Source organism: Equus przewalskii, chromosome 2 (assembly GCF_037783145.1).
Source record: "Equus przewalskii isolate Varuska chromosome 2, EquPr2, whole genome shotgun sequence".
In the NCBI taxonomy this organism is placed as follows: domain Eukaryota; kingdom Metazoa; phylum Chordata; class Mammalia; order Perissodactyla; family Equidae; genus Equus; species Equus przewalskii.
Genome location: NC_091832.1, coordinates 36,588,926 through 36,602,730, shown reverse-complemented (window position 1 = coordinate 36,602,730; position 13,805 = coordinate 36,588,926). Strand labels below are relative to the sequence as shown.

Below are 13,805 nucleotides of genomic sequence, written 5' to 3'. Positions count from 1 at the left end.
GATGTTAGCTCAGGTGTGAATTTTTCTTTTACAAATAGGGGCTTCTTCTGTCCTCCTGCTCTGAGACCTTCACTTAGTGTCTTGTACCCTGTCTCCAGTCACTGAATGCTCTTCGGCAACATTTGGAATGACTTCATGGTTTCCCATCAGGTGAACAACCCATGACTTATTTATACGTGCAAGTCACTTATTGCTGGACAGCTTTGTCTTTCTAATTTTTTTACTCCTAAAGTCAGGCATTGTAGAAAGACCTTGCGAGTTAGCCTTAAGCTATCCCGCGAATCCAGTTAACCAAGCGCCCGTCCTCTGAGCCTGCTGGTTGATGTGGCTTTCTGGTGGTGGGCAGAGTCCAGCGCAGCCTAGTGCCCGGATTTGGCAGGCACTTGGCCCTAGCAACCCGGGGGTGGTAACTCCAGTCGCTTGTTTCCCTGTTACCCGAGTGCAGATTTAGAACCCTCCACAGTGAGCAGGTGAGCACTGGCACAACTCCCTTCTGGTGGCTGGTCTCAGGGTTGCTGGGCTGGGTGCCACCTGATTATGGGACAGGGTGACTGGTGGGCAGCAGCCCTGGGGATTCACATGACCACAGGCCAGGCTGAACGGAGCAGAGCCGCTGAATCAGCACAGCAGGGGACCGAGCCCCTTCACAGAGAGGGGAGCCAGAGGCCCCCCCCGAGGAGCTCCCTGCACAGGCTCCTGTGGGCTCCAGGTAAGAGGGTAGAGGAGAGAGGAGCCATATTTGCTGTCCCTCCCAAAGTCTCATGTGAGGCAGCACGGTAGAAAGAGCGTGGGATTAGAAGCCATAGAACTTCCTGCTGTGTGTCCTTGGGCAAGTGACAGACCCTCTCTGAGTCTTGGTTTCCTCATCTGTAAAATGGAACTAATCCTAGAACCAACTTTGCAGCCTACCTCCTGCTTCACAGGAGTGTTCAGAGGGGCTGAGGACAGAATGAGAAAATACAAGAGGCAGCAGCCAGCACCGTGTGGCACGCAGCCCCTGTAGCCTGCCCACGGGGTGCGGGTACTGGTAACTGAGGGAGACCTGGTGGAGAGGGGCCTGGGCAGGCCCAGGTGACAGGCAGGTCCGCTAGAGGGAGGGGCAATGGCAGGGCCAAGTGCAGACCCTGGTGCTGCAAGGAACACTCCAATGAGGGCCCCCGCAGGGGCAGGCAGGACCAGAAGTGGACTGGTGAGGCCAGGAGCCTTTCAGGGTCTGGGTAGGGACCCAGCAAGTCTGGGGACTCCAGCCAGGGTGACACAGACCTGGGCTATGCTGGGGCACGTGCGGGCTGGCTGTGCGTACTGGCAGAGGTCAGTCAGCCCTCTTTCGGCTGGGCCAGGGACACCTCAGGGGAACTGTGCTATTTTCCTCTCTACCTGGCACCCCACTCGCAGCCACACGCCAGGGACGGACCCTGACCCCAATCTCCCTCGACCAATAGCTCTCAGCCCTGGCCCAGGCCACAGCCTTGCTGCACCCTCTGGGGCCTCCAAGCCCGCAGGGCACATGAGCAGCCTGGAGTGCGGTTTCTCAGATATAAAAACCAGGCTCCTCGGTAACAAAGATAGAACGTGGTACCACGCGTGCCCTCCCACCATGGGGCGACGCAGAACCCGCAGCTGCAGGCCTGACCCCGCAGCTGCAGGACTGCCGCTTTGCTTTCTGGGCATTTACTGTTTTCCAAGTATCAAATCACAAAATTAAACATGCATTTTCAAACAGAGCACACCGCTCCCTCAGCCTGGAGCTTCAGACCCGCCTCCCTTTGAAAGTGGATGATTTGATCCAATGCCTTCAAGAACAGCGGCAGGCGCGGGCCAGTGACCGGACGGAAGCTAACCTAGTGTTAGAACAGAAACACGCACCCCTGTTTAGTTTCAGTCGCGTGGTGTCCTCCACGCTCTCACCCCATCCTATTCGGGGAAGGCGCGCGAGCTCGTGAGAAGAAATGGGCAGCAGATGGGGTTCCACCATTTTACAGACGAGTAAACTGAGGCCAGAGCGCCGCCTCCAAGGTGGCAGGACAACAGGAGAAGGGAGACATTCTCCCCACGCTCAAGTCACAGAAGCCTCAGTGCTGCTCCTGCGGCCCCAAAGAGGCGGGCAGGGAAAGCCCGCAGTGGGCCCGCGCCACGGGTCATGGCCGGGCTCAGGAGGCGAAGGCCTTTAAGGCGGGCCAGTGAACGCCGGCCGAGGCGGCAGGGGGACCCTGCAGCTGGGTCTGGGTGCCATTCTGCTCTGCCACCTTGCAGCTCCGAGACCTTGGGGACTGCCAGTCTTCACTATCCCGATTATGCAGAAGGCGCTAACAATCCCCGCCTGCGGGGCTGTCCGGAGCAGTCAGTGCGACCGCGTCGGAGGAGCCCTCCTCCCGCGCGGGTGCCCAGTAAACGCTCCGCGGAGGGAGCCCGCTGCACGCTGCCTGCGGCCGCCCCGCCCCGCCCCGGCCCCAGGGGCGCGCCCTCCGCCCCTGGCGACGCGGGAACGGGCGGCTCGGGCGCGGGCTCCGCCCTCCGTCCCCTCCCGGCCCGGCCCGCTCGGCCTCGGCGGCGGCGGCGGCGGCGCGCGCGAAGGTAGGAGGCCGGCGGCGCGCGCTCCCGCGGGCCAGGGGCTCGGGCGCGCGGGGCGCGCTCCGGCGGGAGGAGGCCGCGGGGCTGGGATGCGGCGCGCGGGCGGCGGGCAGGCGGGCGCGCGGCGGGCAGGCGGGCGCGCGCCAGGGGCGGGCTGGAGCCGCGGTCCCGGGCCCGGGGGCGCTGGGGGCGCGGGAGCCGCGGTCCCGGGCCCAGGGGCGCTGGGACGCTGGGGGGCGCCGTCGCCGGGGGAGCGCGCCGCGGGCGCTGCGGACATCCTGCAGGCCGCCCTGCTCCCTCTCCGGCCGCTTCTTGCGGGCGCCGGTGGGCCGCACGAGGCGGGGGCCTGCCCGAGCTGGGCGGCCTGCAGGCGCACGGCGAGCGCCCCCAGCCGGGGGTCCCTCGCTCCGCCGGGCTGAGCTGTCGTGGGCGGCCCTTCCCAACGGTCACCACGAACAGCAGATCCCTTCCTGCGGCTTCCTGTGGGCCGGGCACCGTCCCTGCCCTCCTGGTGTGCGATGTCACTTCACCTTCAGTGCGGCCCTGCGGAGTGGAAAATAGCTGCATTTTACTAACGAGGAAGCTGAGGCCCAGAGCGGTCAATGGCGTTGCCCAAGATGGCAGAGCCTGTGCAGAGATTTGGGCCCTCCTTGGGTTTCTCGAAATGAGGCCTGCGGCCCCCTGTGCCAGTCTCTGAGCTTGGCATTTTGAACGTGATTTTTATGCAAACCCAAGAGGACAGTGCTCTGGGCCCATGTCTGTCCCGTGGTGGCCAGTCTCCCCAGCTCCCTCTGGGGCCCGGACTTGTCTAGGGGATTGGGACCCTGGGGGAGTGATCCATGAGGCTGCCTTCTGCCTGTTTTCATCTGAGATTTCCCTTTTCCTTAGCTGAGCCCACAGCAGGTGCTTAATAAACAAATCCCTTGGCAGGAGTGGCCGGAGGCTAAGCCAGGCCTGGCTCCTCAGTCGGGAGGGAGGGTTCAGGAAAGACCACAGGAGTCAGGATCCGGGGATCTTAGGAGTTTCCCTGACTTACCGCCTCCTCTCCCATCTTTCTCTCAAGCTCTGGGGACCGGGGTCAGCCCTTGGAGACTAGGCACCCTTCCCACCCAGGAGTCCTGTGGGGGGCACTGCCTGATTTTCCCTGGGATCCCTGAACTCCTGCGATGTGGCAGGTGCTGGATATGTGTTCACTGGCGTCCTTCTGGGATCCCAGTCTATGAGTAACGTCATCCATGGGCAAGACTTGCCCAATGTAACCCCCGCCAAAGCCCAGGGGCATTGTTTCTTTTTCTTTTTTTTTTTCATTTAGTTTCTATATTGTTGTCTCTTCGCATTCATTCATTCATTCATTCAGCAGCTGTTCCTGGTATTTTGGGCCTTAGGCATTGTGGAGACAGCAGCGAACAAGCCCCACTGGTCCCTGCCCTTGGAGGAGACAGACAACATACATGTTGGAGAAAACAGTGACTGACTACTGGCAGGGACCGCTTTTGCTGGGAGGTCAGGGTTTGCTTTCTCAGAAGGTGACATTTTTGGCCAAGGTCTAATTGACAAGCAGGAGTGAGCCATGACAGGAAGGGGGAAGAACATTCCCGCAGAGAAAATGGCAGGTGCGAAGGCCCTGGGGTGGGAACATGCTTGGTGTGTTTGAGCATCAAGAAGGCCAGCATGGCTGGAGTGGAATGAGCAGAGAGGAGAGGGAAGGAGAGGAAGTGGGAGAAGCAGGTTGGGGCCAGATCGGGCAGGCCTTGTATGCTGTGGCAGGACTTTGAATTTTATTCTGAGTGCGAGAGGAGGCAGTGGGGTGGTAGGGAGGGGGGTGTTTGAGCAGAAGAGGGATGTGATCTCTACTCTCTGAGAATAGAGTGGGGTGGGAGGAGAAGAGGGGAATGGGGAGACCCATGAGGAGCCATCTCTGCCATGAAGAGATGGCACTGGCTTCTGTACAACACATCAGAGACGCAGCATGGTGCCTGGCACACAGTAAGTGCAACATAATGGTAGCCATTGCGTTATTGTTTAAAACTGTGGAGCCAGGCATACCTGGGTCTTAGCTGTGGCTTCAGCTCTTCGTGGCTGGGTGCCGTTGAGCAAGGTATTTAACGTCACTGAGCCTTAGTGTTGTCATCTGTCAAGTGGGTAGAACAGTACCTACATATGGGGCTGCCAAACAGATAAGGGTCGGATGCAGAGTTCTGGGCACAGGGCCCGGCTCATGGCTGGTTCAATATTTTTGTTATAATTTCTAGTTAGCAACCAGAGAATAAAGAAGGGGTAAGTGGGCAAGAACAGCTAGTATGGTTGAAACTCCCGAGTCATCTTGGAGGGACTTTTTGGCCAGTTCCTGCAGCCAGACCTGGCAGACAGCAGGTTTGGAGGGTGGGCAAGGGCTGAGCAGGGGTTGGGGGGGGGATGGCGCAAAGGGTGTCCCCTCTGTATTTGTTCCCCAAACAATGGCTGAGGGTCTTCTGTGTACCAGGCACAACGTTCTAGGCTGGGGACTGAGACGAGCGAGGATTACTAATGACATAATGATAACAGGAACAATAGCCAACACTTAGCCACCATTGAACTTAATTACCTCTAGTAATTAAGGCAATGCTAGCTGATGTGATGGTGAAACCCCGAGATCTCAAGAGGCTTAACACAACAGAAGTTTATTTCTGGTTCATGAGAAGTCCTGCTGGGTGTTGGCAGGTTGCTTTCTGCATGGTGACCCATGGACCCAGACCCCTTCCATCTTGTGGCTCTGGCATCCTGTAGGATTTCAGCGTTATTTCCAGTTGGTAGACAGGGAAGGAGAGAAACAATTCTTCACGGGAGGTTTTTTTTTGTTTTTTTGTGGGTTTTTTTGCTGAGGAAGATTTGCCCTGAGCTAACATCTGCTGCCAATCTTCTTCTTTTTGTATGTGAGCCGCCACGACAGCGTGGCCACTGACAGATGAGTGGTGTAGGTCCGCACCCAGGAATGGAAGCCAGGCCACTGAAGTGGAGCATGCCGAGCTTAACCACTCTGCCACCAGGGCTGGCCCATATGGGAGGTTTTTATAGGCCAGGTCTGAAGTGGCAAACATTCTTTCTGTCTTAATTCTACTGGCCAGAACTTGACTACATGGCCATATCTGGCTTCTAGCCATTTTCCTAAGAAGGATCCGAAATTTTTTTGGTGAGCACATGGCAGTTTCTGCCACACTGCATCCAGGCACACAGCTAAGCATGGGTCATCTTATTTAATCCTCAGGTTAGAAGCAGACACCATTATTGTCCCATTTTACGGATAAGGAAACTGGAGCTCAGAGAGGCAAAGTCACTGGCCCAGCATCACCCAGCTGGTGGGGAGGCACAGCCAAGATTGGAGTCCCGGCAGTGAGAGGCTGAGGCTGTAGCATCCAGACTTTTCCTATGAAGAATTCAATCATTGTTTCAAGAATTGGATGGAAGCTGCAGGTGTTGGAGAGCGGCACACACGCAGAGGGCTTAGATATCATTTCTTGGGATCTGCAGAACCCAGTAGGACTCTAGCGGGAGAAGTTTGGGGGCAAAGCCAAGGGTTGGTATGACCCAGTGCCCAGGGTCCTGGCTTCCTGCTCCCTTCCCCCAGGCCTTAGGGCACTGGCTGGGGGAAGACACAGAATAATTCAGTTCAGTTCGCCTCACGCATCTGGGGCCCTCTGTCTGCAGAGCGGAGCAGGCAGGGCTGGAGGTCCCCAGGGGTGTTCGTGGCCTCCCCCGGCTCTCATGAGGGTGTGCAGCCTCTGGAGGGGTTTCTGGAAGGTCTCCAGAGGTGGGAAATGGGGGTCCCAGGTTTTGTAGTGACAGCTGTCTGCCTCTAAATCTGGCCTTGGTTGCCATGGCCACTTGGCGGCGCTTACCTTTTTGGCCTGGTGTGACCTGTTTCCTGATTTTCCATTTGCAGAACAGATTCCCTAGTTGGGGGTGAGGGGTCCAGGCTGGACTAATGTGCGTTCATGCAGCACCTGCTGTATTCCTGGGTCTGACCTGGACTCAGTGGTAGAGTCTTAAAGTGCAGATGCCCCAGCCTTGCCCTCGAGGCACTTCCTAGGAGGCTGTGTGGCCTACACTGAATGAGCTGTGGCCTTGCCTTGAATAGGTGGGAGCCCCAAACACTCGGAGCCTCGGTTTTCTCATCTGGAAATGTGTGGAGGTGAGGATTTAATGAGATATCATGAATGTGCCTCCCATGGGACACAGCACTTAGCGCAGAGGGCGCCCTGAGGCCCAGAGGCAGCAGGAGCCTGGACCAGGGAAGCTGATGGTGGTAGGAACAGGAGCCGCCATTTACTGACTGCTGGCTACCTGCCAGCTGCGGTTCTCTACCCCTTACACCTTGCGGCCCATTTCACCCTTAGCCTCACAATAACTCTCCGTGGTAGTCCCATTAGTCCCATTTTAGAGGGGGAAACTGAGGCTCAGAGAGGTAACCTGTCCAAGGTCATACTGCCAACTGGTGGCAGAACTGGGTTGCCAGTGCGACCCCAGATCTGACCCTGACTCCAGAGCTGCAGGCCTAACCACTGTGCCATCCAGCCTCCTTGGCACAGGAAAGGAACAATGCGAGGCGAGGCAGTGGATGGACCTCTGAGCCCCAGGCCCCTGCGGTATGGGGACTGCGGTACAGGGACTGCACACATCAGATTTTCAAATAAATGAAGTTAGTACTTAGCGAATGCTCTCTCCGAGCCCAGCGCAGAAGCACACAAACTTTATACACACTCGATGTTTTGTTTAATCCCCGAGAAAACCCCATTAAGTGGGTGCCAATATTATCCTCATCTTACACAAGTACTCAGGCTCAGAGAGGCAAAGCTGCTTTCCCGAGGGCATACAGCCAGTGGCAGGGTGGAGGTGGGAGCCCGGGTGTGGAGGATTCAGTTCCTTGATGGTCTGGGCGATTCCACCGCTGACTTCTTTGCCTTACACCTGATGACGGAGGTCACCCCAGCACCCTGTAAATACAGCAAACCATGTGGCCCCGTTCTGGGTCAGCAAAGATGGTCTGGAGGACTCTGGCCTTTCATGCCTCCTGGATGCTGACCCCACCCTGGACTTGGAGGGCTCTAGGGCCCAGCTGCTGGGGAGAGTGGAGTGTGTGTGTGTGTGTGGGGGGGGGGGAGGTCCTCACCTCCAGGTCCCTCCCCACCCCCTTGCCTTTCTCCTCCCCCTCCCCCCCTACCCCTCGTCATCCTTCCTCTTCTCTCTGTTCCCCTTCCACTCCGCCTCGCTTCCCTCCCCTCCTCTCCTTTCCATTCCCCTCCCCCTCCCGGGGACCCGCCCACCTCCGCGGTCACGTGGTTGCACCGCGGGATTTAAGCCTAATCTGCCCGCTGCTCAGCGCAGCAGTCCGGCTGTGGGGCACGGGGGCTGACCTAGTCTGCGGGGCCCTGGAGGAGGGGGGCGAGGAGTGCCCACAGCCTCCCCTCCATGAGCTTGGGGCTGGAGGGGTCGTCCGAGGCCCAGCCGGCGCTGGAGACCCTTATCCAGGTGGGTCTTGGGGGCTCTGCCCACCCCGTCCAGGGCAGGGGATCGCGGCCTAGCAGGAGTGGGTGAGGGGCGAGCGCATCTGGGGGAGAGAGGTGTGGTGATGGGGTGCACAGGGGCCCCAGCTTTCCGCTCGGGCCAGGCTGGGGGTAGAGGCGTGAGTGGGACTCAACTGCTGTGGTTCCCTTATCCCCGTGCCCTGTGCCGGGTGGAGGGTCCCTACTCCCAGGTTTTAGGGTTGGGGTGACCAGTGCTGGCACAGTGGGGTCCTCACCCATCTAGGGTCGGAGCTAGATTGGAGCCCCCACCTCTGCTTCCCCCACTGGGTTTGTGAGTGGGTGGCGGGGGTTTGGTTCATGTCTCTGGCCCTCAAGGGGGCCTCCTTCCTAGGGCAGGGGACAAAGAGTGTCCTCCCAGGGGCCTGCCAGTGGCGTAGTGGTTAAGTTCACACGTTTGGCTTCTGCAGACTGGGGTTCGTGGATTTGGATCCTTCCGTGGCCGGGTTCACGGGTTCAGATTCCAGGTGTGGACCTACAGCCTGCTCATCAAGCCATGCTGTGGTGGCATCCCACATATAAATAGAGGAAGATTGGCATAGATGTTAGCTCAGGGCAACTCTTCCTCACCAAAAAAAAGTTTCCTCCCTTGGGGCTTTTTCTGATCCTAACTCCCAGGCTTCCTTTCATTTTGGAGACCTCCTGAGGGTCTCCTGGGCACCCACATCTTGGGTGGCAGGACTTTGCCCCTTTCCCACCCAGGCCAGGGAGCCCAGGGTCCCAGGTACCCTGCCGACCCTCTTTCTTTTCCCGCAGACACTGGAGAGCAATGTCCTGGGGCTGGGCCAGGAGAAGGGCCTGAGCGTGCAGGACCCAGCCCAGGAGTGTCAGCTTGCCTGCCTGCCTGCCCGCATCAGGGAGATTGTCACCCGCAACTTCTCCCAGCCTGAGAGCCCAGGTACCACCTGTCCTTCTCCTGTTCCACGGACATTGCCACATCCCCCTCTTCTTACATTGCCCCCCTCAATGGTCATAATGATATTAATGATTTATCATTCATTTCTTGAATTTTCTCTGTGAGGGAGGCACAACCCTAGAATGGAGGGACCCGTTTTACAGATGAGGAAATGGAGGCTCAGAGGTGTAATTGCCCAGACTTGTTCCCCAGGCGATGCTGCTAGAAGGCAGGGCTGAGTGCCCCTCCTTGCTTGCCCACAGCCTGCTGCAAACACTTCAGCTCCAAACACCACGTTCCCTCCCAGGGAAGGTGTGAGTTGGCTGAACCTGAGGTTACAGGGCGAGGGCACCTCAGCTTAGCCCAGAGCTTTGCAGGAGTCCGAGGAGTGGTGCTGTCCATTCCCAGTGGGGAGGAAGGCTACTTTGCCCCTGCTCCTCCCGGCGGATGGCAGCCACCACCTCGGATGTGCTCTGAGCGTCCGGGAAGGCACTCAGCTGCAGCCGGCATGTTTGCAGCTCTCTTGGTGCCGTTTCTGGTGCTCCTGCCGCACTCCTTGTCCAACCTTAACCGCCTTGGGAGGACCAGGGATACTGGGGCCCCTGCGAGCCCCAGACAGAGAGCCTTAGAGAGCCTGCACCCCAGGCTGGAGGAGCCTGGAGGCCCGTGGTGTGTGTCCACTTCTCTGGCTGGGGGACGGGGAGCCCACAGGATGGGAGGACACTTTGACTTCTCCCTCTGGCCTTCCTCATCCTCCTCCTCTGCCTCCCCATCACCTGACCTACACTATCCTAAGCTCGGGCCTCAGAAGTTACGTGGAGCCCTTCCCTTCGATGAGGCTTCCCTGCTCTCCTGGTCTGGTTACTGTTCCACCCATTTCACAGATTGGTAAAACTGAGGCCTGCAGAAGAGCAGTAATTGGAGAAGGAAGGAGCCAGAATTCAGGCCTGAGTCTCCTGACTCCTAGATTCAACCTCCCTGGGTGGTTCACCCCTGGGCCTGCTGGGGCCACACTTCAGCTATGGTTGTGTCCACTCCACGTCTAGCTCCAGGCCTGTCTCTGCCCACCTTCCTGTTCTTCAGCTCTGTCCATGCCATCCAGTGCTGCATCCACTCCCACCAGGCTCCTCCTGGGGGCCTGGTCCATCTTCCTGCTCCAGTGATGGGCCGGGCACCCACAGGGGGAGAACGGCCCCCTGAACCCAGGTAGAAGCCAATCCTGTGCCCGCTGTCCCTCTCCAGCCCCTCTGCCGACCCCAGAGATGGCATCGATGCTGTCGCTGCAGGAGGAGAACCAGCTGCTGCAGCAGGAGCTGTCCCGCGTGGAGGACCTGCTGGCCCAGAGCCGGGCCGAGCGTGATGAGCTGGCCATCAAGTACAATGCGGTCAGCGAGAGGGTGGGTGCTGCCCGGGGCTGAAAGCTGGGCCTGGGGCTCCCCTGCTGTGAGGGTGGGGAGACAGCCGGGGCAGGCCCGCACCCGGGGCAGGATGTGGGCCCTGCCGCAGGCCAGCCGGGGTTCCAGCTGTGGCTCTGCCAACGTGAATGGCCTGGAGTAAATCACTCTTCTCTAAGTCTCTTTTCTGTAGTGGGGATGGTACTATGGTGTGGAGGAATCCCTGAGATAATGGAATAAAGTACCTGCCACTAGGGGTATCTCATCCTGTCTGTCCCAGGCCTGCTTGGGGTGAGGGGCACAGAGAATAAGACCCCTAGAGGCCCCTACCAACTTGAGTCTCTGGGCATCTCCCTATGCTCCCATTTGCATGGCCTTGGGGTCCACCCAACAGTGGCTGGCAGCTGGGACAGGCTGGGGTAGGCAGAGGCAGCTTTCTGCAGGCCCTCTGGGGTGGCCACAAGACCTCCTGCCACTCCCCACGGGGGAGGCCCACCCGAGGAAGGCAGGCTTGCTTGCCTCCATGTCTGGACAGGATTCACATCCCTTGGGGGCCTGTGCTGCAGGCTTGTGGGCGTCTCAGGGCCAGAGGTGCAAGTTGCTGTCGATGCCCTGTCTCCTTTGGGCCTCCAGGCTCATGGGAGGTGACCCTGGGGAGTTGATGGTGGCTGAAAGTTGGTAGGAGAGTTGCATGAGGGAGGGAGTATGTGTGCAGATGGGGGTGTGTGGGTGGTAGTAACAGTCGTAATCGTAGGTACCACTTATTGAGTGCCTACTATGTGCCAGGCACACGCTGGGTTCTTTACGTTTAATGCACCAAGGTCAGGACCGTTATGATGCTCATTCAACAGAGGAGGTAACAGAGGTTCAGAGAGGGAAAGCACTGTGATGGGGTCACAGAGCCTGTTAAGGCTGTTTCTCGACTCCCAGCCCAGGGCCCTGCACTACAGTTTTGTTTCCTGGGTCTAAGAAGAGATAACTGGGCTGGAAGTTCCAGGGGACAGCTGGCCCTGGGCTGGCACGACCTCAGACGTGATCCTCTGATGGTGCAAGTGGGAGACTGAAGCCCAGAGATTGAAGCTGGCCCAGGGTCCCCTGTGTGGTACTGGCAGAGCCAGGGTTGGCTGAGGGCCCCTGAGCCAGGCCTGTCTACGCAGGGGCTTGCATACCCGTGTTGGGAAGAGGGATCTGCATTTCTGTGTGTGGTTGTGGGGTGCGTCCTGTCCTGGTATCTGCCCGCCTGGACAAGCCCCCGACTTGTTGGGACTTGCAGAGGAGTGGGTGGGGGGCCCGCAGTGGCCCCTAGTACTGGGGACAGTGCAGAGCCAGCTTTCCTAGGGTTTGCAGGGGGTGCCCAGGGTGGGTTGGCCTGAGTCCCGCATGGTCGGTCGTGACGGGGCCCTGAGCCAGCCCCCTCCCAGATAGGTCTCTCTTCTTTTGGCCCCTGGGGCAGTGCCAGGCCCCAGGGGGCTGCCTCTTAAATGCCAGCTTCTGACTGACAATGAAGCTAGCGCTGCCCCAGGCTGGCAGGGGAAGGGAAGAAGAGGTGGGAAGTGGCAGGTCCCTTTTCTGCTAGGACACAGCTGCTGGTGCTGGGGCTATAGCATAGGGGGCCCTGCCTTAGTCTAGAAAATGCCCTCATGTGTCTGGGGAGGCGCCTGAGCAGCATGTCGAGGGAGGCTGGGTTTGACTGTGCCCTGTCTGAGATGGTGTAAGTGAGGCCCCCCCTGGAGGCTGGATTGTGTGAGGGTGACCTCGAAGCCTTTCCTTGGGGACAGGTCCACAGAGACCATCAGAGTCTGGAGATCATCTTGTTGCCGATGGGGAAACTGAGGCCCTGAGAAGGCAGCATGATAGGCCCAAGGTCAGTTGTAGAGCTGGGCTGAGACCCCTGGTCCGGAGCTCTTAGGTCCTGCTATACTGTCTCTCCGTGCTGCCACTTGTCCCTGTGCCCGCAGCTGGCGGGGCCTGCCCGTGTAGCTGTAACTGTTGCATGTAGGCAGGGTTGGGGGGCTGTCAGTGAGGTCGTTCTGGCCCTTTAAACCCCACAGCGTCCCTGCGATGGGGAATGGAGGCCAGGTCTGGATCTGTGTCCTGTTGACTGCGTGTAGGGAAACTGAGGCAGGGGCTCCCAGTGGCCACCTCTCAGGTCGGAGGGAGGACCTCAGGGCCCTGTGGAGGGCCCTCTTCTTCCTGTCCCTGAGGAGCGGGTGTTGGGCAAGGCAGCTGGGATGGGAAGGAGGGAGTGGCCACGCCTCCCTGGGCTCCCCCAGTGTCCATGGCAACCTGGACAGAGTGAGTGGATGCGGATCCTAGGGCAGCGGTTGCCAGGGGACACAGTAAACTTCTTTCGTCTTGGCTTGGTGGCAGCTTCCTTCCCTTTTGAATTACAAGTAAAACTGAAAGGCTGTTTTGTGAGGGGCCACATTTGTGGAAAGGGGTGAGGTGTGGCCGGGAGGGGCCTGGGTCTGGCTGTGAGCACTGGGGGAAGCAGGTGAGCACCCCGTGACTGCCCAAACCCCGCTAACGCACAGGATCAGACAGCACCTGGTTCGCACAGTTGTGCAAAGTATGCCACACACCAAAATACAACCCCGCCGGGGGATGCACACAGATTCACAGACTGGGCACCGCGTAATCTACACCCACAGCCAGCCGCCACACAGTCCCACGGGGCGCAAAGCATGTCACCCAGACACAGCCGCACCACTGTGATAGACCCATTCCTCAGACTACATAACATATTGTCTCATCTCGTGGATGTGCACGAAGTATGGGGTCACCGACGCACCATGGACATATGCAGAGCCCCAACACACTCCCCAAACCCGCCCACTCATGGTCGTGCACACAGACGTACAGACACGTGAACACATGGGTACACTCACAGACATACCCAACGCCTGCACCACAATGTAGGCCTGTGACCACAGACGTCACCTCACCCAGGTCGCCGTGAAGGCCCAGACACAGAGGCACGTAGGGTCCCATGTGGAGACAAATGACAAAACACAGCCCAGGGGCTGGCCCGGTGGTGCAGCGGTTAAACTCGCACATTCTGTTTCGGCGGCCCGGGGTTCCCCGGTTCGGATCCCGGGTGCGGACATGGCACCACTTGGCAAGCCATACTGTGTAAGTGTCCCACATATGAAAAAAAGTAGAGGAAGATGGGCACAAAGGTTAGCTCAAGGCCAGTCTTCCTCAAAAAAAGGAGGATTGGCAGCAGATGTTAGCTCAGGGCTAATCTTTCTCAAAAAAAAAAAAAAATCCCACCCACACCCAGTGAAGTACAGCCACATCAGTGCACAACACACACGGCATCTTGGTGCCACTGCCACCACACACAGATGTGGACACTGCCCGCCACCTGACAGGTGGACCCCCGAC

The 13,805-nt window shown here is 58.8% G+C and overlaps 1 protein-coding gene across 9 annotated transcripts in view; it reads left to right on the top strand.

Annotated features, from left to right (window-relative positions):
- Positions 1-13,805, top strand: part of CROCC (ciliary rootlet coiled-coil, rootletin) — a 52,480-nt gene that overhangs the window by 3,916 nt on the left and 34,759 nt on the right. For 4 of the 9 annotated variants that reach the window (XM_070601552.1, XM_070601545.1, XM_070601524.1 and 1 more), the window contains exons 2-3: positions 8,886-9,027; positions 10,267-10,421. In XM_070601552.1, coding sequence (XP_070457653.1) covers positions 8,886-9,027; positions 10,267-10,421 — 297 coding nt within the window. Of the gene's footprint in view, positions 1-38; positions 151-7,931; positions 8,077-8,885; positions 9,028-10,266; positions 10,422-12,196; positions 12,283-13,805 lie in introns of those variants that run through there. The other 5 variants (XM_070601555.1, XM_070601532.1, XM_070601536.1 and 2 more) reach the window with 4 other exon arrangements.